This window comes from Lucilia cuprina, chromosome 4 (assembly GCF_022045245.1).
Source record: "Lucilia cuprina isolate Lc7/37 chromosome 4, ASM2204524v1, whole genome shotgun sequence".
In the NCBI taxonomy this organism is placed as follows: Eukaryota; Metazoa; Arthropoda; class Insecta; order Diptera; family Calliphoridae; genus Lucilia; species Lucilia cuprina.
The window spans coordinates 33,737,566-33,764,832 of record NC_060952.1 but is presented as its reverse complement, the minus strand read 5'-3'; the positions used below and the strand labels follow the sequence as shown (position 1 = coordinate 33,764,832).

At 32.0% G+C, this 27,267-nt stretch overlaps 3 protein-coding genes across 4 annotated transcripts in view; 1 reads left to right on the top strand and 2 right to left on the bottom strand.

The window, feature by feature from the left end:
* The window catches only part of LOC111680797, a 62,505-nt gene extending 58,197 nt beyond the window's left edge, over positions 1 to 4,308 (bottom strand). The window contains exon 1 of the mRNA XM_023442504.2: positions 4,130 to 4,308. The gene's annotated coding sequence lies outside the window, so the exon portion shown is untranslated. The remainder of the gene's footprint in view (positions 1 to 4,129) is intronic.
* Positions 4,309 to 16,449: 12,141 nt separating this feature from the next.
* On the top strand, positions 16,450 to 18,397 carry LOC111680787. Its single transcript, XM_046949917.1, has 2 exons — positions 16,450 to 16,704; positions 16,924 to 18,397. Exons 1-2 carry the CDS (start codon positions 16,690 to 16,692, stop codon positions 18,343 to 18,345), a joined length of 1,437 nt encoding a protein of 478 aa, XP_046805873.1. The 5' UTR covers positions 16,450 to 16,689; the 3' UTR covers positions 18,346 to 18,397.
* Positions 18,398 to 18,793: 396 nt separating this feature from the next.
* LOC111680789 (cyclin-dependent kinase 2) lies at positions 18,794 to 24,309 on the bottom strand. 2 transcript variants are annotated; one of them, XR_006940819.1, is made up of 7 exons: positions 24,029 to 24,309; positions 20,481 to 20,676; positions 19,858 to 19,968; positions 19,638 to 19,799; positions 19,208 to 19,405; positions 18,933 to 19,146; positions 18,794 to 18,828 (listed from the first exon to the last, which is right to left on the bottom strand). XR_006940819.1 is itself a non-coding variant. In XM_023442494.2 (6 exons), the coding sequence occupies exons 1-6, from the start codon at positions 24,151 to 24,153 to the stop codon at positions 19,033 to 19,035; spliced, it is 906 nt and encodes a 301-aa protein (XP_023298262.1). In that variant the 5' UTR covers positions 24,154 to 24,309; the 3' UTR covers positions 18,794 to 19,032. The 2 variants fall into 2 exon arrangements, 1 of the variants encoding a protein (XP_023298262.1); XM_023442494.2 differs by having other exon boundaries at positions 18,794 to 19,146.
* Between the last annotated feature and the right edge of the window lie 2,958 nt (positions 24,310 to 27,267).

The following is a 27,267-nucleotide window of genomic DNA, read 5'->3' as shown; positions in this document are numbered from 1 at the left end:
AACATGGAAAAGTTCTGGGCTACCCGCAATCATACAGACCCATATGTCTATTTAATACTCTGGATAATTGCTCGGATAGGCTAATATAAACAAGACTACAATAGAGGCTGTTAAATTTGTTATCAACTCATAAATATAATTAGTGGGGTAGGAACAAATAGAAAATAATGCGCTATTATCACACTGGACCTAAAAAAATGCATTTATCTCTGCCGGATCCTTATAAAATATCAACGTATATATCTAATTATAACTAACTGGGTTATAAAGAATTTCCGGTTATTATGAACAAGTTTTCAAGTCCCGCTATTTTGGTAACTATTTTCATACAAAAAACATCTCTTATAACGAATTCGGTTATTATTGTTATTGTGGGTTTCGCAGACGATATCGCAGTTTTAATCACAGCGAGACACTTAGAGGAGATGAAAATATATACGAACGAAATAGTCAGAACTATCAAGCAGTGGCTTTTTACAAAGAACCTACACTTGGTCGGACACAAGGCTTATAAGTGGGAAAAGAAAGGTAAAATATCTAATGATCTAAGTGGGATGTACAGAGATAGCATCAACAGATGTAAATAATATAATGGATAGAAGTTTCAATTTCTCAAAATTCCGTGAATACGCGTGAAGGAAATCTACCTGTGTTACAAACGCGTTGGCAAGAATGATGGCCAATATAGGTGATCCGCTTCAAAGTCGCCGCCTATTACTCTCGAGAGTATATAACGCAGTCCTACTCTACGGGGCATTTGATAAAATCTTGGCTCTATAGACTAGACTATAGACCAGACTATATACTGGACTATAGACTAGACTATAGACTACACTATAGACTAGACTATATACTAGATTATATACTAGACTATAGACGAAACTATAGACTAGACTATAGACTACACTATAGACTAGACTAGAGACTAAACTGTAGACTAGACTAGAGACTAAACTGTAGACTAGACTATAGACTAGAATAAAGACTAGACTGTAGACTAGACTATAGACTAGACTATATAATAAACTATAGGCTAGACAATGTCGAGAGTTTTAACTTGAGCACCTGCCTTGATGCCCTTTTTCACGGTGGTCTTTTTCATCCATTGGGTAAACTTGAGAACGGTCTACCATCGCAACTTTATTCTTCAATGAAGAACTCAGGTGACAATTTTTGTCTATTGGATTTGACCGGTCCATGCACAAGTATCTAATCTCTGACCATTGGATGGTCTCTGTTGATTCCTCAACAGCACCTAGAGTCGTAACCGGTGGACCGAAGTACGATCCATCAATAAGCCGAAGACATTGTTCTTACTCACAGGGACACACTGTGGTAATTCTGATATGAACAGAATATACTCTGAACATATCTGGACAAGAAAGAAAAATTCAATGGTATCATATGTGTATGATACCTTTCATCCATCATCATTCAACCCAGCACACATCTCATTCATACGACACATTCATTAGGTAGACGGTTGGGGTAAAGCCCGCCGAACCTCACATTCATTCCGTACCATATACAATTAATACCAACTCATTTCCAACGCTTGTTTTCGTTGTTTTCGGCAACAGCACCGAACTTATCCCGATATATTGACTTTACTTTACATCAGTCTTTTAAATGCCACTTCCTCTCTCCGCGAATTTGGGTTTAAACAACAGCCATTACGTGGATCCCAAAGGAACCTCAACCAACTGACCAGCCAGGACATAGTCCTGCGGGCAACTGGCCATGCGGTGCTCTGTTCTGACCTCTTTCAATCTATGCAAGGACTAAGCCAAACAGTAGACTAGAGGTATTTTCCACTTCTTTATACCCCGGGCTTGCAATAACACCAAGACGAAGGCTTCACCAAGGTAACATGCCCCGGGGGAAGACTATAGACTAGACAATAGATTAAACTATTGACTATGCTATAGACTAGACTATAGACTTTCAAAAAAAAAATTACTATGAGAGTTACTCTAGTGGCCACGCCCACTATTCAAATCCAGCCCATTTTTATTTCTACTAAATAAAATTAGAAATAAAATTAAAGGCTCCATAATCTAGTTTCCCAAAATAGTTTATGTTGATCATGAACCAGTTGATTGTTTAATATTGAAATGGAGCGAAATTTTGAAATGGATTTGAATTACAAATGGAATGACAATGTTATGTCTATTTTTTCACGAAGGTAAAGAGAATAGAGTAAGTTTATTGATGATGAAGTGGTTGTAACTTTCGGCACAGCCAAGGCTTTATGTTTTATCCATAGTATGATGCAAATATCTTCTTTTTGAAATATTTTAGGAGATTTTTTCGAATTTTTTTTTTGTGATATTTTGAAAGAGACAACAAATGTAAAATTACTTAATAAGGAGTGAGATCGAAAAATTCTTAACACACGTTTTTCATTACATTTTTCAACCAAAGTATTATTTGATTTTTTTTTTTTGATCAAGTTACCTTTGAAAAACATGTCAGTTATTATGTGTAATGTCAATTATATTAATTTTTTTGTTAATCTGATTAAAATGAGTGACCAGAAAAAAGTGCGTACTGAAATTATTAAATATTTTCAACTAAACCCAACTTGGTCTTACAAAAAGTTGGCCAAGCATAAAAAGGTCTGCCGTCAAACTGTTTCCAATGTTATTAAACAGTACCAGGAGAACTTGTCAGTTGATAGAAAACCTGGTTCAGGTAGAAGGATGTTGTTTCTAAAGCCAAAAAAATAGAACGCATTTTCAAAAGAGCTCCCAACACATCCGGTAGGAAAGCAGCTAGGTTAGCTCAGTGCTCGGACTATTTGGTACGAAAAGTTAAAGCTAATGCAGGTTTAAAAACATACAAGGCTCAAAAAGTTCCTGACAGGAACGCTGCTAAAAATTTAGAGGCCAAAAACAGAGCACGGAAATTGAAGTCAAGTTTTATAAAAAAATATTCTTGCTGCATAATGGATGACGAAACGTATGTTCTGGCAGATTTTTCGCAACTTCCAGGTCAAAAGTTTTATGTTGCTGATGCTCGAGGGAATGTTGAAGAAAAGTTTAGGACCCAAAAGCAGACAAAATTTCCCAGAAAGTTCTTGGTATGGCAAGCAATATGCAGTTGCGGCAAAAGAAGCCAATCATTTGTTACAACGGGCTCTATAAATACCGAAATTTACATCAAGGAATGTTTCCAAAAATTTCTGCTTCCATTCATAAGATTTCATATTGTGTCCACTTATTTTTGGCCTGACTTGGCATCCTGTCACTATGGTAAACAAGCCCTTGAGTGGTACAAGAACAATAATGTGGTATTTGTACCAAGAGAGGCAAATCCTCCAAACTGCCCGGAGCTAAGGCTAGTGGAGAGATATTGGGCTCTTGTTAAAAGAGAATTGAAGAGTACAAAAAAGGTGTCCAAAAGTGTGGTAGATTTTAAACGGAGATGGACTACATGTTCGAGCAAAGTGACAGAAAGCACTATAAAAACGTTAATGGAAGGGTTTCCGAAAAGGGTTCAAAATTTCATCACTAGTGATTAAAACTATAAAAATATTTTTTTTGTAAATTGTAATAATAATTTGAATCAAATAAAAAAAATAAAGCTGTAAGTTTAGTGGTTTCTTTTTTATAAACATATATGTATGTTAAGAATTTTTCGATCTCACTCCTTAAATAACGAACCTAGAGTAAAAGAAAAAATCCGGGGAAACAAAAGAAATATTTTTAGTGGCAACACTTAAATAGTTCGGGTAGGTCTGTCTAGTTGTTTGTATTTCTAGTAACAGCCTGATGTTCAAAAGAATGTTGTGGTAGTTATATTAATATATAACGTGTATTGAAATTTTCACATATACATACAATTTTATTTAGTTTTTCTTTTACTGATTATTCCTACACTATCTGTCGTTTCTGTTGTTGTTGTATTCCTCCTACTGTATTGGAATAATGAAAACCTTTGTATACACACAATCATATTAGAATGTGTGCGCTCATATACAATTATACATACAATTTTCTTTTATATTTTTTTAAGCGTAGACTTTCAATGTATATTTATTTTTTTATTATTTAATTAATTGATTCGTTTAAAAATAAAAAAAAATAAATGATGAAGAATAATTATTGCCCCATATTAAGTAACATACCGATTTTTCTATTTTTTTTTTAATTTAACCTTGCTGGTGGTCAAGTAAGAAAAGTGATTTTATTTTATTAAAACATTTCTTAAAATTCAATTGCCAACAATTGAAACATATTTATTTATTGGTATTTTTTTGTTGTTGCTTATTTATTATTTATAAATTTGGCTTTAATTTCATTTATTTTAACTTATTTAGGGCTTTATAATATTTTCAATAATTGCAAAAATTAATTCACTTGAGCTTTAGTATATATATATATATATTTTTTTTTAATTTTCTAGGATATATTTTTTTTCTATCTTATTAATGAAACGCGTTTCGTTTAGGTGTTTTCCTTTTGCAACGTTTTTATATCTAGGGATCTGAACACGAACTGAAAAGAAAATTTCATTGAATTTTCATTATACTGTTAGTAGCAGTAATGGGTGTTGTTGTTGGCCTAAACGAAAACTTTCTCAAGATTTTTCTTATTTAAGCTTTCCTCATTCTATGTTAATAAATTCTTAAACTCTTGTTATTGACTTCCGTTTTCAAATGTTCTCTCATACACTCTCTCCCGTTTTGGCTTCTCATTTCCTTTTCAATTCTCAATAAACACTTGTTTGTGTTTTTTCCTTCGTTTACAAATTGTTTTGTTTATACTTTTTGTTGGTGAAAACAATTGTTGTACGCATGCTTTCAACAACTATTTTGTCCTATACAACAGACATGACACATTACCATCATCAATATCGTCAGCATGACATGCATGCCGCTCTTTGTTGGTGTCAATGCACCTGTTATATTTATAAACAATTTTATTTATTTGCTGTTGTTATTTTTATTGATGTTTAGGACTTTCTAGGATGGTTTTTGCGGTGTTTTTTTTGTTGTTCCTTCATGTTTTCTACTGTCAAGTTATTCAAGTCATAATGGCACCATTTTAACTGTTTGCCCGTTGTATACCCTACATCACTTTATTGGCTTTGTTCTGATGTATGTAACACCTAGAAATATGGTCTCTACAACCAACATAATCAAATAATTGGAAAATTGTTATAATTAGTCCATTATTTCACCTTGCCTCCATACAACCATACCCCGCAGATAAGACCTAAAATTATCCTTTTAAAATCTTTAGAAAAATCAGCAAAACTATATTTTATAAAAGTCAAATTAGTACTGATTTTCGGGCCCCTAGTCTTCGTTCAAAGTCATTAAAAGAAAATGGCTTGAAGATTGAATTATCAATCTTTAAACCATTAAACGCTAGAAATATGATGAAATTCTGCATAAATCAATCTGGGTAGGTCAATATTTTGGTTGCACCGTTTTATCCACTCTTCCATAATACAACATTTTCATACCCATCACCTTTGAGAACATAGAAGTGCTTTACGTAAACACCCACCCATGTTGGCCTATTTTACGGTGGTATTGTTCAACCAATAAGAAGACTCAACATCGGTTCATTGTGATTCTAAAACGCAGGATGCAAATTACGTATATGAAATTTCAGGACCAGTATACGTGCACTTTGCTCAAGTACTAGAGCTATCTAATCTCTGACAATTTCTGTGCCATTGCTTAACTTTCGAGAAGCAAAAACATCAATTCAGCACTTACAATCAAGTAGATAGAATGGTCTCTATTGAGTCGGCAACAGCACCCAGAGACATAACCGGAGGAGCGAAGTACGTATCCACCAAATAAACCGAGAACTTCGTTCCTACTTACTTCGTTCACACTTTGGTAAATCTGGTATGAACATAGTTTTCTCTGAACATACCTGGACAAGAAAGGAAAAGAGCCATCCATCATATTTTATTCACACACTCATAGAGAACAATATCAAACTCACTCACTCTAAGTATACGGACTGGCAATACCAATATATCCCTACATACATACTGTATCATATAAATACATTTAACACCAAGTCGTTTCCAATGCTTATTACCACAGTCTTTGAACCGCTCTTACTCTTCCCTAGAATTTGTGTTTAAACCACAGCCACTACGTAGATCCCAAAGAAACTTAAACAAACGAGTCCTACGGGGAACTGTTCACCCGTAGTACCAGATTAATAAAATCTCTGGTTCGACCTCATTTCAAATTATTCCATGAAAAAGTCCAGTTTATAGTCCCGACAGACTAGAGGAACATGTAGCACCTCTTTACCCAGCAATTGCAATACACCATGGCCGTTCATTAAGGAGATGAGAAGGATATATATATAAGTTTCTTATTCCGTGTTGTAATTTCTACAATATAATTTTTCAACATTATAAAGAATAGGTATTCTGGATCCTTATAGATAGCGAATTAGATTAAGCTGTGCCAAAATATGTACTCTTACTTGTCCGTCAACAAATCGTTAAAATATTTCGAAATTAAGGAAAAAAACTACATTAATAAACACTGTTGTAGGGTATCGTATGGTCGGCCATTACCAAAAATACTTTCTCACTTCTGTTGTTGTTATCGCTGCAACTAGTTTTTTTATGAAAACAAAAATATATCGTGCAAAAATTATCAACTAAAAACAGTTACAGTTATACCCATCTACAGCTGATGTTAACTATTTAGAAAACATGTTTACTCCTAACGCCTATGGAAGTGAAAACTTTGTTCCTTTGAATTTTTCATTTCCCTTGAAGGGAAAATAGCTATAGTGAACTTGTTGTGAACAATTCATTCATTCAGAATAGTTGTTGTTTAATGTTTACAAAATTCCATCAACATTTTTCACAACAGGGGAATTTATTTCACGACTAAAAAGTTTGTGAAAAAGTTGGGTGTGATTACCTAAAATTGCCTCTGGGATCTTAACAGGAAGAAAGATATAACTGTTCACACTATATGTACTCTATTGTGTCCAATTAAGGTAGAAGGGGCATCATAGCCCTAGGGGCACATCTGCCAATAGCGAATAACTTGAAAACTGAGTAATCGATTTTATCGCATTATCAAATTTTGTTTTCGTTTATCGATTATCTATCATCACTGAAAATTTGAAACATTTAATTTACATATGATGGAAGGCAGACATGATTAATTGTTTTTCAAAGAGCTGTGAAAATATTTCACTGTGTGAACTTTTTGTGCTAACTTTTTTAGTTTTTGTGATAGAAAAAATATATTGGTCAGTATTAGAACGGCAATAATAGTGAACAATAAGACATAATAATATTTTCGATAATATAGTTTGAAGCCCGAAAAAAATGAAACTAAACCTCAGAACAGCCCGTGGGGCACATGCCAAAAATATATGTAATGCTTGTGATGTAGAACAACATTTGGTTAAAATATAGAAAAAATCAGTAATAATTTGTTTAAATTTTTTTGTTAAGTTTTGTGAAATAAACAATAAATATCTGGTTTATTATACATTGTTTAATGAACTAAAGTATAAAACAGCAAAATAAGTTTTTATTTTTGTAATTTTTTCTTTTACTTTAATAATGACAAATCTGCCCCATCCCCTTGGCGCATTTACCCCATGGAAAGGGCGGTATCGCCGTTTTTGGTCAGTGCGGAAATGTTAAAAAAATATGTACATGAAGATGACTTAGGAAAGATTGAAAGGAATAAAACTAACGCCAACATATCTAAGTATCCGAATCAAGAAAAAAATTAAGAATAAGTATTGTGGCCGCCTCACAAAAAAAAAATGGCGAATGGTCCCCCTTCTACCCTACAATTTTTTTTAGCTAGTTTAAAAGTTGCTTTGTAATGTTCACGCAATTAAATAAATAAACAAAAATTGATAAGCTGTCCTTTGAATTAAAAAGTTTCCCACTAAACAGTGACGTATAGTGACTCCTGTTGAGAAAGAAGAGAAATATATTGATTAATCTTGTGGCAACGGTTCTTTACAGATTGTTACAGAGTTATCCAAGATAAGGCTAGATCGCCTTAATGCCAATATCTGGCTTTATAATAGACTTGCAAAAAGCCCTCGCAATTTCACCACAAAGAGGTCAGTATGAGTCTCCAGACTCTCTTCTCGGTTTCTGTTTTTACTCTTATAACTTCTTCTACTATTAATCCTTTTCTCATTTCTTCTTTGCACTACTCCAAAATTCTGCTCTCGTTCACATTCCACTGCTTTCAACTCTTCTCGTAATTCTTTAAAGAATTGTCATAGTTATCTGACATCAGGCTAGATCGCCTTAACGTCAACATCAGACTTTCTAATAGACTTGCAAATAGCCACTCTTGATTTTACCTCAAAGTTGACTGTACTAGTCTTCAGACTCTCTTCAACCCTTTTTACTCTTAAAACTTCTTCTACTGCTGATCAGATAAGATCCTCGCCTTTTAAAACCTTATAACTTGATTTACCAGTGCTATTCTACTTAAAAACCGAAAAATGTTAAGAAAAAAAAATTTTTTTGTTGTTTATAATTTCACAAAAATTAACAAATACATATTTCTAATCAACTGATCAATGCTGTAAATAAACATTTCTATAGGGAAATAAATAGGTGTGTATTATTGTTTCAGACATTTATTGAAGTTTATGTCATAATAAATCCAGTTGTTTGTTTGTACGAAAGGCTTTTGAACTTTTAATAAAAGAAATTTTACCATCAACAATGCTAGAATAGAAAACTATACAAATAAAAGTTTATAGAACACAAATGCACGAATAAGCAAATATAAACAAATAATTGTTTAAATTTGGCCGAATTTTCTACAACATTGATAAAATGAAGAAGAATGAAGATTTAAAGCTTTTCGTTCCCATTTTTTTTTCTTTGTCGAAGATAATTTTAGTAAAATTTTGATAAGCCTTATAGAGATCCAAATATTAACTATTTTAGAAAATCTTACAGTAATAAAATAGTAGATTCAGTAGAATGGGTAGCAAAATAATTGTAGGTACAGATAATTTGGTGCTAAGGAGTGAGATCGAAAAATTCTTAACACACGTTTTTCATTACATTTTTCAACCAAAGTATTATTTGATTTTTTTTTTTTGATCAAGTTACCTTTGAAAAACATGTCAGTTATTATGTGTAATGTCAATTATATTAATTTTTTTGTTAATCTGATTAAAATGAGTGACCAGAAAAAAGTGCGTACTGAAATTATTAAATATTTTCAACTAAACCCAACTTGGTCTTACAAAAAGTTGGCCAAGCATACAAAGGTCTGCCGTCAAACTGTTTCCAATGTTATTAAACAGTACCGGAGAACTTGTCAGTTGATAGAAAACCTGGTTCAGGTAGAAGGAATGGTCCACATGATGTTTCTAAAGCCAAAAAAATAGAACGCATTTTCAAAAGAGCTCCCAACACATCCGGTAGGAATGCAGCTCGGTTAGCTCAGTGCTCGGACTATTTGGTACGAAAAGTTAAAGCTAATGCAGGTTTAAAAACATACAAGGCTCAAAAAGTTCCTGACAGGAACGGTGCTAAAAATTTAGAGGCCAAAAACAGAGCACGGAAATTGAAGTCAAGTTTTATAAAAAATATTCTTGCTGCATAATGGATGACGAAACGTATGTTCTGGCAGATTTTTCGCAACTTCCAGGTCAAAAGTTTTATGTTGCTGATGCTCGAGGGAATGTTGAAGAAAAGTTTAGGACCCAAAAGCAGACAAAATTTCCCAGAAAGTTCTTGGTATGGCAAGCAAAATGCAGTTGCGGCAAAAGAAGCCAATCATTTGTTACAACGGGCTCTATAAATACCGAAATTTACATCAAGGAATGTTTACAAAAAAGGCTGCTTCCATTCATAAGACTTCATAATGTGTCCACTTATTTTTGGCCTGACTTGGCATCCTGTCACTATGGTAAACAAGCCCTTGAGTGGTACAAGAACAATAATGTGGTATTTGTACCAAGAGAGGCAAATCCTCCAAACTGCCCGGAGCTAAGGCCAGTGGAGAGATATTGGGCTCTTGTTAAAAGAGAATTGAAGAGTACAAAAAAGGTGTCCAAAAGTGTGGTAGATTTTAAACGGAGATGGACTACATGTTCGAGCAAAGTGACAGAAAGCACTATAAAAACGTTAATGGAAGGGTTTCCGAAAAGGGTTCAAAATTTCACCACTAGTGATTAAAACTATAAAAATATTTTGTTTTGTAAATTGTAATAATAATCTGAATCAAATAAAAAAAAAAAACAAAGCTGTAAGTTTAGTGGTTTCTTTTTTATAAACATATATGTATGTTAAGAATTTTTCGATCTCACTCCTTATGAGGTGTCGCTTACAGCCGAACGGCTCTATATTTTAGGCGAACTGGCCAAAAGCGGTTATAGGACAAGTCATCAATGTATACTGTACACATTAGAAGGTTATACACAATCATCAGACTTGCCAGATCGTATACCAGACACAGAATATGTCGAAAGCTTTTAAACACGATCACAGATAGAATGTCTTAGTCAAGCGGAACATTAGAGCAAATATCAGTAGGAATCTGTTGTTACACGTATGGCTCTAAATGGGGGTACAAAGTGGGACTGGGGTTCTATATTGAAGGCCCAGAAACAGAAAGTACAAACACTAACGGAATGGATTAGAATAAAAATGGTGCTCACAGCGCTTATTATATTTACAGACAGCGAGAAGGCAATTAGGACGATATCAACAATTATTGGCTTCGTAAGCTCTATAATTAGGGCCAGTCTGGAGACAATACTCGATGTGGTTTCGGTCTGTTGTTGTTGCAACAGTTCGAATGTGGCCGATAGTTCTTTCTTGGGAATAAAACTTTCGGTTAATACAGCTGTTGCTGGATTGACAATCTTTGGCCGATTATAACTCGCGTCGTTCCAGAGCAAAGATCCAATTGTCGTGAGATCGGTCTGTAGAACCGTCCCCCTGGGGGGCATGTTCCCTTGGTTTTATTGCAATCCCGGGGAACAGAGGTGTTTTCCAATACCTCTTGTCTGGCCGGGACTATAAATTGGTTACAGTCTCTTCTTGCATAGATTGAAAATAGGAACCAGAGCACCGCATAATCTAATTCTACGGGTGGACAGTTGCCCGTAGGACTATGTCCTAGCTGGACAGTTGGTTGAGGCTCCCTCGGGATCCACGTAGTGGTTTTTCTCTTATGAATGTGTCGTATAAATGAGATGTGTGCTGCGTTGTCTGATGATGGATGAAAGGTATCATATACAAATGACACCATTGAAATTTCATTCCTTGTCCAGATGTGTTTAGATTATACTCTGTTCATATCAGAATTACCACAGTGTGTCCCTGTGAATAAGAACAAAGTCTTATTTGATGGATTCGTACTTCGGTCAACCGGTTAGTTTTCTAGGTGCTATTGCCAAATCAACAGAGGCCATCCCATCTGCGTGGTTGTAAACGGAAGTGATGTTTTACATCTCGGAAGTTAAGCAACGGGACAGCAATGGTCAGAGATTAGATAGCTCGAATACTTCAGCAAAGTCCTTGTACATGGACCGGCCCAATCCAAGTACGAAAAGTGCCACCTGTGTTCTTAATTTAAGGATTCAGGGGCGATGTTAGACCGTTGTCAAGTCTAACCAGTAGATGAAAAAGACCACCGTAAAATAAGGCTGTCAAGGCAGGTGTTCACGTAAAGCACTCCGTCATTCGGTCTGTAGAACCGATTGTTGTGGTTTTAGTAGATTCAATTAAACTCTCAACACTTACTTTTGTAAGGGCTAAATATAGGGATTCGTAAGTCATATATCTAGGGTCAATCTAGACACAATTCAAGCGTATATAATATTATCTCAAATGAAAATTTGCTCATTAATTCAATTAGTCAATTGAACTAAAGACTAACTGCTCAAGGCACCAAATTGATACTTTAGATCGTGGGACCGCAATGGGCTCTCAAATTTTTACTCTCTGTTTTTCGCTTTAGGTCAAATTATCAAGAAAAGAACACAAATATCTGCAACGTTTTTCAAATAGAAGTTCCCACAATGTTCTAGTTCAGTTCTCAGATCGTAAAGATCAAGAGAAATTTATATAAAATCTCAACAATATTTCGTGGATAGTCTTGGACATATAAAGTCTTCCACAATATCAATCGTAACTTAAACTATAAATTTCTCATGTAAATTTTAAAAATGAGGTCATCCCATAAAAAAACGAAATTCACGAAAACTGCACCCTAAAAGCATTAACAATTTAGTTTTATATTTTCAAAACCAACCCATGAAATCCCAAAATCAACTTAAAATCTATAATTAACAAAATTTTTGCTACAGAAACGAATTAAAGTTAAGTTTAATGATTAAGCCACACAAGGTATATCATAATCATAAAGTCATTAATCTAAACTCAACAGTCTACTGGTTTAACAGATGCTAAAGAAATTTAAATAAATATCGTTTAAAATCCCTAATCGAAAAATATTTATTATAAGCTACTCCACTACAATAATCGCCAACACAAATTTGTCTTAATATGTAGTTTATGAATAACATCTAAATTTATGACAATAGCAGAAAAGAAACAAAACTAAAATCCCGTTAAGTAAATAGAACACATTTAAAAAAAATGACACTTAAATTTATGTGTGAGAAATAAAATATCAAAATAACAATTAATTAATTATACAAACGGTTCTAATCAAAAAACTATGTATATTATGATCGTTTACTACAAGAAAGGTATAACTAAAAAAAGGAGGTTTTAAGAAAAACGGCTTTGAATGTTTTATGATATTTGATTTTTTCTTAAATAACTTTAAAACAGATCATAGAACTCGAAAAATTAAACCTAGAGTCGAATTTATAGCAATTTTCCTTTTTCAGATGGTGCGATATTTTGCAAGAAATTAAATATATTTTAGCTTAATTTCGTTATTGAGATTTTTTCGGATAAACATCATTTAATATGCTTCACTACCATTATCACAAATCAATTTGGACTTCAAATGGAGGAAAATTGGAGAAAAACCTTACGATATTGCCTTCAAAAGTCGTTGGGCGTGATTTAAGGGAAAACAAGTTTTTAAAAGTTAGCTGAGGAAAGAAGGGAGACGAAGGAGGGCACATTTAAAATACTTAGATCTGCTAAAACGGGCTAAAAGACAATCATGGGACTTAATTAGAAAACTATCGGGAAAGAATACAAGTTTTTAATACACTTTCTTAACCCATAAAAAGATTAATTTCCAATACTCTTTCTTCGTAGACAATATTGACACTGGAAATTTTAAGACAGATATTCGAAACAATGGCCCAACTTTAAATCCCTATTTTACGAAATTTGACCTTATTGATAAAATACAAAAAAAAAAAAGAACCTAAAGACGTGCAATTATTATAGACAGATAGCACTAACTCCGATCGTATGTAAAATCTAGGATATTACTCAACCGCATTCTCTTTCTCCTCGTTAATTATCTACCAAAGCAATATACATTGACCAGATCCAGATCCTACGCCTAATAATAAAGCAGTACAACGGGAGGCAAACAAAGTCAATCTAGAAACGACAAACGTGTTAATATGGACAATCTGACATCAGAACCCGAGTCTGAAGAGACTCGATCACAAAGCTATCGTGAATAAAGCCAGTTCTTAATACACTTGCAAAAACCTATAAAAAAGCTAATTTCTAATACATTTCCTTCTTACAACTATTGAGTATCATCTGAAACGGTAAAGAGAAAATTTTCGTGAATTACGTTATCATTTAAGCAACATAGCCTGAATTCTATAGACAATATTAATTTTAAAAGACAGATGCTCAAAACAACCTGAAATCCCTATTTTACGAAATCTGGATTTTAAAATTAATACCTCCCAATTAGAATGAAAGCCTAATTAATAAGATACCAAAAAAAGAAAACCTTAAGACGTGCAAATGCTATAGAGAGATAGCAGTAACTCCGATTTCACCTTATTCACCTCGTTAATTAGTATAAGTATTATACATTGACCAAATCAGGAACCTACGCCTAATAATAAAGAAGTGCAACGTGAGAAAAATAAAATCAATCTGGAAAATCTGTCATCAGAACCCGAGTCTGAAGAGACTTGATTAGAAAGCTTTCGGGAAAAAAGTCAGGTCTTAATACACTTCCTAGACCTATAAGAAAAGCTAATTCCCAATACACTTTCTTCTTGCATCTATTGAACCTGAAACCTGAAACGGCGGAGAGAACATTTTCGTGAAGTAAGTAATCATTGATCCTAATTCTATAGACAATATTGATACTAAAAATTGTAAGACAGTTACTCCAATTTTACGAAATCTGTATTACAAAATTAATACCACACAATTGGAATGAAAGCCTTATTAATAAAATGCTAAAATTGAACCTAAAGACATGCAAATGCTATAGAGAAATGGCACTAACTCCGATCGTATGTAGGAAACAACTCAGCAGCATCCTTTTTCCCCTCAATGAATAGCTAAGAAAGCCTTTGCATTCACCAGATCAAGAACCTACGTCTAATAATAGAGCTGTGCAACGGGAAAAATGTAACCCCATATTTTTATTGAGATCGATAAAATGTTAATAGGTCACAAGAACCTAAATAACGCACCAATACAAAACGTTCATCACTTTTAATATTTGGGGAACATAATATGCTCTGAAGGCGACACATACAAAAACGAAACTTTACTTATACATAAAGTCAGATCGTCATTCTACAGTCAATGATATATTTGAAAACCGAACATGTTTTCCCCTTTTGCCAACGATCCACATACATATGTATATAACGCTTTCGCGATCACAATCGAACAAGTTCTTCCAATTGCTGATCAAGATAACATTGAAACACAAATAAGGAGAAGAAAGTGGAACTGGATTTATCATACCATCAGAAGACCATGCTAACGAAATCTAAGAAAAAATTGAAACAAGGTTGAATGATAATTGAATAACCACAAGCAATTCAGAGATGAACAATCTTGACCCTTTTTTTTGTTTGAGCGGAAAGAATTAATGTTAAACAACTTTGTTCATATGTATTTACTTGTGTTATGTGAAAAATACTTGGTTGGTTCCTAGAGGAACCAAACGTATTTTAAAGGCAATAATAAAATAGCTCTCTTCTAACGAAAAATATGATTTAATGCGATATTTTCAACATCGAAGTGATCTAGATAAATATCACTAGTTGACAATAAAAGTTTCGAAGCAATTTCGACCCCAAAATGTTTGGGTCGATATTTTCCCACTCAAATTTTAACACAAGATTTCATCAAGCAATGAAATTCTGGCCCAAATGAAAATGAAATAAATCAATCAAAAAAACATCCCAAAAATATTGATTTATATAATCTGATATTACAATAATATTAGGCAATGATCCGTAAAATATTTCTTTGTTTAAAATTTTGTCGATTTACAACTAAAACTTTTTGCCAGACGTGCATAATATAACAAAGGAAATTTTTTGTGAGGTAATTGCATTCTTTTGAAAATGGACAAATCAAATGAATCTTTATTTCAATACCGATCAAAGAAATTAGTTCTACTTGCAATTAAAAACATTTTAAAAGTCATAACATGGAGTTGACAAATATTAAAACAACAAAAAACTTAATTTTTGGTTGGTTGGTTCCTGGCGGTACCACCAGGCTATTAAACAGATGGATATTTTATGTAAATCCGGCCCAGATTTCGATAATAGAAGTCAATTATATTTTTCATCTAAAAAAATTAAGAAATGACAATACAAGACGATTACTAGACAAATTTGAGTTATGCCAGTCTTGTAGTAAATGGCGCGATTTGTAAATTTACAAATAAACCATTTACGATTAGTATATCATTCCACACCTAGAGATTATAATATATTTTATGCATTGACCAAAATATAATACCTTACATATGGAAATCTGTGTTCATTCATTACAAAAATTATGTTTCGTTTTATTGTAAATATGTATATCATTGAGTCTTAATTGATGGATTGATTTAAGACAGTCTAATAAATGCCACAGAATATATACATCAATCTTAAAGAAAAATAACTCTTCTCAAAACTACAAATACAATCGATCAATTTCTATTATAATATAAAAATGGTCAAATCAAACTACTAGGCCAGACGAAATAGACAAATAAAAGAATTCAATTTAAAAAAAGAAATGTATAAATTATGCTAATAAATGGCGAATATAAAGATTAGCAAAAAACATCAATATCAAATTAAATTAAAAAAGAAGAATTAGAAAAAATGAACAAATACAACAAACAATTGAATGAAATTTATGTAAATGATCACGATTTTTTTTTATTGAACTCTCAGGTGTTAATGTGATCATCTTAAACAGCGTGAAATGCCAACAAAAACAAAACTTTCATTTGTATTCATATTTAAATTGGACGGATCTAAACAATAGATTTTAAAATAGATTAAAACAAACAAACGAACAAAAAAAATTAAAAGAAAAACATGATCATTTGTAAATTTTGTATCTATATTAATGATCTTCGGTATTAGAGTCTTAAGAAGATACTTTGGTTTCATTGTTAAAACGTTAGACTTTCATTGAGCTAAAGTAGAGAATTTAGTTCAGATGAAACCAGATAACAGAATAGTTCAGAAGTTCTTGCCAAAAAAAAAACTGCAAAGTAATTTTTAAAATTTAAATAGAACAAGGATTAACAAAATGTTGAAACGTCAGGTATGATCGAAAGATGATTACAATGTAATGAAAAATACATACAAAATATTTGTTTTTGGAATTGCATATTAACAGTATGGAACAGTTTGAAATGTTATTAAAACATATAGACGTGTTTTTAAGAAACAGGACCCATTTGAGAATTATTTTGCAATTATCATTTAATAAAACTTCTATTTTACATTAATAACCCCATTTCATTCTTAAACGTTTTTACAGATAATTCTATTACTATGTCTTCTCTACGTTGGAGATACATTGGCGAAATCTATTCGCCCTACTAGCTATGACTACGACTACCTAGTAGAAAGTCGCAAAGCACCCAAAAGTCATAGAGGAAAAAGTGTTACTACTACTCCTAGGCCACTATTACAACAGTATTGGCATAGTTTTGTCCGAAATTTACCCACACTGCCACCGATCTCATGGAATAATATAACAAATCCTATAGGTAATCTTTTCAATGCAGGAGCTCAAGAAATCATTGAAACACCAGTAGCAATGCATTATACAATGGATGAACAGGAAGGACCCAATAGAAGGCGAAGAACAAAAACTTCTAAACGAAAATCGTCAAAGAAAAGTAAAAATGGCAAAGGATTACAATCGAGAAATTATTATGGTTATGATGAGGCTTACAACAATGGCTATCAATATACACAATTACAATTGCAACCTTTGGGTATAGATCATAATAGAGTAATGCATTTCTATGATCCTGTGTCAGGACAATATTATGCTTTGCAACAGGAGCCACAATCGGCTTATTATAATCAGTATGGTCATCAATATACCAATCAATACAATAGTTACGGTGAGAGCGGTTATGATGACGATGATAATGGAGGTTCCAGTAGTGATGATTATCACGATGATAGTTATGGGGACTATAGTCATAATGGTTATGATTCAGAGCAGGGATACGGTTCTGACAATGGTTACGAAGCAGAAGAGGGTTATGGCTCAGATCCTGGATATGATTCTGAATCGGGTTACGAAGCTGACGACGGATATGTTTCCGATCATGGTTATGATTCTGGAGATAGTTATGGAAGTTCCGAACATGGTGAATACGGTTATGACAGTGGTGCAGAACCTTATGATGACGGTCATATGGAATATAATGATGATGGTGTAGAAGTCGTCGATAACTGGGGTTATAATGATGAGGAAATTTTTGCTGACAGAAAACTAAAAGGAGGATCTGTAGATAATCTCGAAGCTATTGCCGGTAGTATTATTAAAATTCAAAAGCATCTCTTAAAACCAGAATCCGAAGAAGATGTAAAACTTTTACTTTCCAATGTAAAGAAACCAAACGAGACAAAGGATAAGACCTCGAAGAAACCACTAACACATGTAGTAAATGAAACCATAGAGAAACATGAAGCTAATGCTGTTGAATCAGGACGTAATGTTTTGGGTGCTTTAAAGAAAGGAAATGTTTCTAGTAAGAGAAAGCAAACTAATTCTAAGAAAGAAGTAGTAGAAGCTGTGCGCAATACTTTAGGTACGTTTATGAAAGATGATGCTCTTAATAGAAGAAAACAAACTGCCAATAACAAAATATCTTCTCATTTGGTAGAGAAACCTAGAGGAAAACAAAAATATTATATTTTCCCAGCTAACTTTTGGTTATAAGACACAACATTATTTAGATAACGCTTCATAAATTGATAAAATAAAATATTTGATTAAATACGTAAATTATATGCAATATTTAACCGTTTTATTAAGAACAATAAGAGATTGTGGTTTGTATTTAAATTTGTAATATAATGAGTCGATTGTGTATGGCAACTAAACTTCAGTTGTGTTGTCAGCTTCAAAATAAGAGAATGATTTCCGTCAAGAAATGGTTCAAGTAGGGAAATGGCAACTCATCTGAAGTGACAATCGAGAACATAATCGCCCCATAATATATCACTTTACTATTTTAACACTTGCTAGATTTCAAACTTTTGGATAAAGAAATAATCTTAAAATTATAAAAGAAGAAATCAATTACCTGTTGAGGCTTATTAAGCATTCAATTGAATCTTGAGTCTTGAATTGATGAGCCTTTTGTTTTGTAAAAATTATGGGAAGCTTGATTTAAATTTTGTATAATTTATTCTTGATATTCTATAAAAAAAAGTATTAAAAATATACGCATTAAAATTTTATAGATTTATATAACTATGAGTTAATAAATAAGTCAACTATTAATAGTTATAAACTCAACTTACAATTAGTATTCATATATGTACGTAGGTTAATATAATAAATTTATTTAAATGCAACTAGGGAAAATGCGAGGTCGAAGATGTGGAATTATTATTAATATAGTCATGTTTCTCTAGGTAAGTCAACATGATCGACTATTTCTAAATTATCGAAATAGGGATGAAGCATTGCATTTTTAGCTGATATTCTTTCATTGGGATCATAAACCATCATGGCCTGTAGTACGAATAATTGTTTTTATTAATTACATTATTATACAGAAACTATTAAAACTTACCTTAAAGAGTTCATAACCATCATGTTTAGCTACAATTTCTGGTACATTTGATTTTTCCCATCTGGGAAATTTGGCTTTATAATCTGGCAATTGTGATACACCAGGCCATGTTTCCTCATCAGGTGTGCCTAGAGTTCGAAATATTCTGTATAATTGATCAATTTCACTGTCGCCGGGAAATAAAGAACGTCGCATTATCTTGAAATAAAAGTTTAATATGTTATTGTATTAATATGCAAATGTTGTAGATAGATAGATAGATAGATAGATAGATAGATAGATAGATAGATAGATAGATAGATAGATAGATAGATAGATAGATAGATAGATAGATAGATAGATAGATAGATAGAAGGATAGATAGATAGATAGATAGATAGATAGATAGATAGATAGATAGATAGATTCATATAATAGCAAATGTACTTACCATTTCTGCGAAAATGCAACCCAAACTCCATATATCCATACCAGTGGCATAGAATTTTGTACCCAAAAGAATTTCCGGAGCACGATACCATAACGTAACAACTTCATGGGTGTAGGCTCTCATAGGCATATTAAAGGCTCTGGCCAAACCGAAATCAGCTAACTAATAAACGAAATTAAAAATATAATTTAGAAATTAAACATTAATACTTAAAAATTACCTTAATATTTCCGGCCGCATCTACCAGTAAATTTTGTGGCTTCAAATCTCTATGCAAAATACGATTTGTATGACAGAATGCAATGGCATCAAACATTTGAAACATGTAACTCTGTAAAAACGGAAAATGTAAAAACATTTGTTAATTTATTTAAAATTAAAAAGAGGTAAAAGTTTATATAAATAAATATTTTTTGCAGCGAATTTTATTAAATGTGCAAAAATACTATCTGACATACATATTTCTTTTTGCCTTAATCAAAGTTAATAACATCAATTTGGCATAGAAATTTATGTTTTTAAAAGCTATTTATAAATAAGATTGTAAATCTTTAATGCTACGCAAAACAGTTATGATAATAGTACAAAATTGCTAATAAAAATATGAATGTCAAAACTTCGGATAAATGGAAATATGCACAGTTAAAAATAGTTTTAAAAGAAGCTCTTCAAAACAAAGAAAACTCTTATATATTTATAATCACCCATTGATAAACAATACTTAAATAAACTTTTAACAAAACAAACTACTGTGTGAAAAATATTTCAAAATGTTTTGAAAACTTTTAACATTTTTCTTTTAACATCGAGGTAGAACTGCGTTTTCTTATAACCATAACTTACTTTTATTAATTTTGGTGTAAATACTTCCTTCTTTTTGTCCATTAATTTTTTCAAATCCATATTAAGATATTCAAATACCATATAAAGACTTGAGTCGGCAACTACAACATCAAATAATTGCACTATATTGTCATGTTGTAAATCTTTTAGCAGAGAAATTTCTCGTATAGCTGTAGAGGGTACACCCTCAGTTTCACTGTAAAATAAAATAATTTTAATTTTTGTAAAAAAAATATTTAAAAAAAGAAACTCTTTTATAAACTTAAGAAAAATTTACCTCATTTAAATATCCGTAAATGAAGCGTGTAATATTAAGTTATATATGTATTAATAGTTTAATTTAATAGATTTTATTATATATATTAATAAATCTTGATGTTGTATGAGCTGCAAGACAAAGCCGAATCATGTGGTGCTACGTTAAACATTTTCAAATACATCGGAGCACGTACATGATTCGGATGTTGTCTAGAGTCAGTTTGCATATTAATAAAAGAAATTATGAGGAGTTAAAATATGGTCGCTGTGAGAGTTAAAAGTTTCTTATTATCAAATGTTATTAAAAGATTTAATAACGTTCTAATTGCCTTTTGTCTATTGGTAAATATACTAAAAAAGGTCTTCCAAAGAATCGAAAAAGAAGTAGAATTTACTTCGTGGATGTTCTTGAAAAGTCTTGAAGAAGTTATGACTTTAAAACAGGCTTGTTCCCAGGCTCTCGGGAACGACCCGATTCTTAATCGGCCAAAGATTGTAAATTCAGCAACAGCTGTATCAACCGGAAATTATTTCCTCAGGGAAGAACATCCAGACAACCTGTTACAACAACACAGACTTGTCATGGAAGGGATGTCCAAATATTAAGAAAAAAATTTCAGTACAAAAATATTTATTTATTATTTTTTTTTTTGTTTATTTCGAACTCATTAAACATCATTATCCTGGATGTTAAAAGAGCTCCCTTACTGCTACTTTTGAAGTGGTTGATGTTGAACCTTGTTGACGCCATACTAAGTGTAATCCAATTCCGTTGATGCTAAGACTTCTGCCTCGAACATAGTGGTGCATTTAGTTAAATGTCTGTTTCTGTTTTGAAAAATAAGTAGAATTTACTTCATGGAAGTTCTTAAAAAGACCTGAAGAAGTGATGACTTTAACACAGACTCGTTCCCACGACAATTGGATCTCTGATCCAGAACAACCCGATTCTTAATCGACCAAAGGTTGTAAACTCAGCAATAGCTGTATCAACGCTCCGATACATCCATCCTGTTACAACAAAAACACAGACATGTCATGGAAGGGATGTACTAATTTCATTTCAAATTCACTACTTCTGAAGTCATTCTCAAGAAGTAATTTCTTTTTTAGAAGAATAATAATTTGTTCTTAAAAATATTAAGAAAAATTTTGGTACAAAAATATTTAACTTTTTTTCTTTTATTCGGAGCTCAATAAACATAGTTATCCCGGATGTTAGAAGAGCTCACTTATTTCTAGTTTTGAAGCGGTTGAGGTCGAACCTTCTGTTGTAATTAGTCAAATTTCAGAGTATCTTGGAATTCCTTGACATTTAGGAATTCGTATTAAAATCTACAACTAATTTTTAAGGTTCGAGTGTTTTATGCTGAAAATGTTAGACTGAACCTTGAACATGATCTATTAAGCAGTTTTGTTTTTTTTTTTTAGAACCACACCAAAAAAACAAGTATAAATGTATAGTCGGACGCAGCCGACCATATGATACCCTACACCAGTCAGTATGTATGTTAAAAATGGGGATTATTTAAAAAAATAAAGCATTTGTTTTGTTTTTTTAACTTTATTTCGGAATATTTTTACTTTTTTTTGGCAAAAAAAGAGATATTTTTAAGAGGACTTAAAGGGGAGTAGGGCAAAATATGGCCCTATCCTTAAAAATGTTGGTAGAGGGAGATAAGTCTTCTTCAATATTATTTATGTAGAATTTAAAAGTGTTATTAGTGTTTGTAAGTGAATTTTGACCTTTAAGTCATTTTCTGAAGGGGAGTTTGTATGGGGGATAGGGTCAAATGAAGAGCGATCATTAAAAAAATCGGTAATGTCATTTAAAGTTCTATAAAACTAAGTTTTGTCGACTTTTGTTAACATAATAGATAATTTAAATTAATTATAAGCCAAAAGGCCATATTTGAGGGGTACGATTGTATGGGGGCTAGTCGAAATAATGGACCGATTTTAACCATTTTCAATAGGCTTCGTCCTTGGGCTCCAATTATCTTGAAAATTGCGGCCTGTACCTTGCGCACAAGGTTTACATGGAAAGCCAGACAGACGGACGGACGGACATAGCTTAATCGACTCAGAAAATGATTCTAAGCCAATTGGTATACTTTAAGGTGGGTATAGGACGAATATTTTTGTATGTTACAAACATCAGCACAAACCCAATATACCCTCCCCACTAAAGTGGTGTAGGGTATAATTAGGTCTTGTTCTAAAAACAACCAATTCTAGAACGAGTGCAACTAGAACTACTTCAGATTCTAAAACAGCAACTTTTGAACTAGTGATGTCGTCATTACTTCTGAAATCTGTTCGTTAAAACATTGTTTTGGTACTAAAACACTTCTAAAAAGTTTTAAGGAATAAGTTCTAGGAGACTTGTTATCCATTGAAACCACAAAAAGTGTGACAAAGTAAACATGATCATGAATGAACTGGAACTTGTTGTTTTGCCAAATTAATATTTTTGTTACACTGACGTCCTGATTTACTCCCGTATTCATAATGATATTAATCGCTTGTTTTAGGTTTATTAAGCACATTTTTCATACAAAATTCCACAATAACTTAACGGATTAAACATTTATGAATATGGGGGTTAAAGTACATTATGCGATACCTAAAACCTATTGGAATTGAACGAAACTATTAAATCATGAACTATATTTAGAGCATATAAACCAAAATTTAGTTTTCTGATATTCATTTTCTCAACTTTCCTATTATTTTAAGACTATTAATATTAATACATATCCTTAAAACATTAAAGTCCCTTTAAAATGTAAAAATACTAACAAAAATTCCTTATTTTTATCTCAAAATACAACCTACCGGCAACATTAGAAGATCTCAAACAACTATTTGTAAGATTTGTAACAAACATCAATACAATCCTTTAAAAATCTGTGTAAATGACATTCATGAAGGACATTCATACAATGTTACAAGTTAGGCAGACAGCACCTGTCTTCTTATTGACCCGACCTCTTTTCACTGTACATAACACACCATCATCATCGCCATTACTATTAAAAAAACACGCATTTCTATATGTATTTGGAACTAAATACACACAAACACAACGATTCATACCCCAAGCAGTCAACAAACTATGTGCGACGACATAGACAACATTAAAAAAAGTTATAAATTAAGGACATTTTTGTCGTAGAAACACAATTTACATTTGAAAATTTCTGTATCACTTTTGTAAAATAAACACTTTTAAAACAATAGCACTTTTATTTATTAGTGATTTTTAATGTTTAAATAATAAACTTTACCTTTCCAAACGTATTTTCTTAAGAGCTACATCCTTGCCAGTTTTGGTATCTCGCGCCTTATAAACAATGCCATAAGTGCCCTCGCCAATTTTTTCAATTCTTTGAAAACTACCCACGTCATGCATTTTTCTTGTTGTTTGTGTTAATTATTTGTTTACTAAAGTAATTCTTGATCTTTTTATTATTAAATTTTAATGTTTTTATTTATTAAAAATTTGTTTTGCTATAAAAATGAAGAAGAAATAACACTGCACCACACATACAACACAAAATGCCTAAACGCTAAAAAGCCGCAATTCTGTGTCGACAAAAATTAAAAAAACAACGGCGGCTGATACTACTAATTGCGATGGCGGCTTAAGAACGACTGTAAGCCGGCAAAATTTTTAACAACGTTTAGTTTTTACATTTTCAATTATTTAAAAACAAAACTTAATCCGAAAGATTCCATTTTTGGTAGTAAATATTTAGAAAATCGGAATTGTCCGATAGACTAGCTGTTTGAATAATATTTCATTTTATAAAACGAAACTTCCGTTATGGGAAAACAAGTACCTATGAAGAATAATGGAACATTTTTGATTTTTATCCATACAAATTTTTTGAACATTTTTTCGTTTCGTTTTTTTTAAATGAGGCCCAAAGTTTAATATAAATACATTGTTGTATTTTTAGGTATTTTAGTCTCAGAAGGTTCTTGTCTTTGCTAAACTACAGATATGTATAGAAGTGGCTTTGGTTGTTTTGCAGTGATGCCAGCTGTGTTTGATAACTATACATTTATTTCTTTTTTTTCGTGAGTTATATATGGCGCATATTTTTATACCCTTCACCTTCGTGAGAAGGGTATATATAAGTTTGTCATTCCGTTTGTAATTTCTATAATATAATTTTCTGACCCTATAAAGTATATATATTCTGGATCCTTAAAGATAACGGAGTCGATTAAGCCATGTCCGTCTGTCTGTCTGTACGTCTGTCTGTCTGTTGAAATCAGTTTTTAGAGGTCCCCAGATATCGGCGAGATCCGTATCTTCAATTAGACATGCTTTCGAGAAGATCGCTATTTAAAATCAGCAAAATCGTTCTATAAATAACGGAGATATGAGCAAAAATCCGAGACAACCTCTGAAAATTTAATCAAAAAGCCACATTTTTTCATGCTTTCTTAAAAAAGCAACAACAGCAATGTGAATTGGATAAAGATGTTCATGTACGTGTGGAGACGTATTTGGTTTTATTCAGCTGTGTATTTTTTTTTGTATGTTTGGACGCTGTTCTGTTCTCACGAAGGTGAAGGGTATAACAAGAATAAGGAGATAAAGCAGTAATATGCTGGTAATACAGCTCATATTTGCTTGAGGGTGTTAATACAGTTTGACGGTGGTATTACAGTACAACGGTTAATATTTCTTTCTGCTACAGTTTATATTTGTTTGTGTGTATGTTATGTGTGACATGTGTGCATAGATAAAAAATAAATAAAAATTTTTAAAACATACTTGGTGAAGGGTATATAAGATTCGGTACAGACGAATATAGAAATATTACTTGTTTTATTTATGTTTCGCTCAAAGGAATGATATACTAAATTTAAAATGGCGTGTATGACCAGTTTTTATAATAGTTCAAAAATATTAAATATCACAATTTAACATTTTTGCATGTCATTTTAAAATATTTCAATCATTTTGTGATTTCAAAATCTTGTAAATGTTAAAAAGTTTAATGGTTAGTTAAATTTATCATAAGTTTTCTCTCTCACTCTGTGTATCTGTCAAATGACAACCAGCTAAAAAGTCACCTCAATATAAACAAACAAAAAGGGTTTACAAACGAAACCACACACATGCATTAAAATGAAACCTCGAAACCGTTAATTTTAACCGAAAATGTTGTAAAAGAAGAAACAGAAACATCTATATATATAAATGAGTAGCGTTACTGACTGACTGATTCATCATCGCACAGTCCATACGGCTGAACCTAGAATCATGAAATTTTGACAGTAGATGTGTTTTTGGCTAAAAAAATTCTAAATGCACCTGTATCTACTCTTAAAATGAGCAGATGGGTGTCTGGTGCTTTTTTCAAATTTTTATAAATATTTTGGATACAACCATTTTTTTCCTCACACAAAATAAGCTGTTGGTATACTATTTTGGAATTCGAGTACTAAGGCCTATACAGGACCAAATTCGAGTAAATTGTTTGGTACTATTTAAAAGCACTATTTTTCTGGAACAATTGAATGCAGATTTGAATCGTTTGAGTTTTATTTGTGTTATATAGATTTAAATACGGAACATTTTGTAAACTTAATTCTCGAAAAAGTATATTTCTAAGCGAAAAAGGGGACAAATTGCATTCTTTATAAGTACTAAATTTTATTCCACTTTTGGTACTTTTTCTTTCTTCAAATGATACTCTTTGTATGTTCTTTAATTCAAAACACATGATTATTAAACATACACGTCCTCATGGAATAAGATTCTTTAAGAGAGAACTTTTTTTCTCATAAATGGTACTTTTTTATTTTTTTTAAATTGTTCAACCTAGGAACATTAATTTTAACATACATGGTCTTCACTGAATAATATTCTGTATGTGGAAACTCTTTGGTACTTTTCTATTCTTCGAATGCTACCTTTTAGATTCTTTATAATGGTTAACCGGAACACACGGCCCTTATTAAATGAGAATTTATTAAGAGAGATATTTGTACTTTTTCGTTTTTCCTATGGTACTTTTTGATATTTTTGCGATATTGAACATAGATATTGAAAATAAAATTTAAAATGTATGGACCTTAGTGAATGAGAATTTTCTGAAATTGACTTTTGGTACTTTTTCATTCATTAAAATTATATTTTTGTATTGTATATAATATTGAACACAAAAACATGAAATTCTTGATTAAATGATAATCTATTAGAGATATTTTATAGTACTTTTTTCGAATAGTACTTTCGAAATTGTCAATAATGTGGAATCTAAATGAATGAAACTAAAAATACTTACAAGCTTCTTACTGAATGCGAATTTAATCACGTGATATTGAACGTATAGAACTGAAACATTAAAAAAATGTTTAATCAATTTTAATTTTCAATAAAAGTTAACAAAATTTTGTATGTATTTAATTTAAGTTGGGGTAGCGAAGCTCCCAGGGTATGCTAGTACATACATATAAAAAGAAAACAATTTAAGACAACACAGCAAAAGGTTATAAAAACATA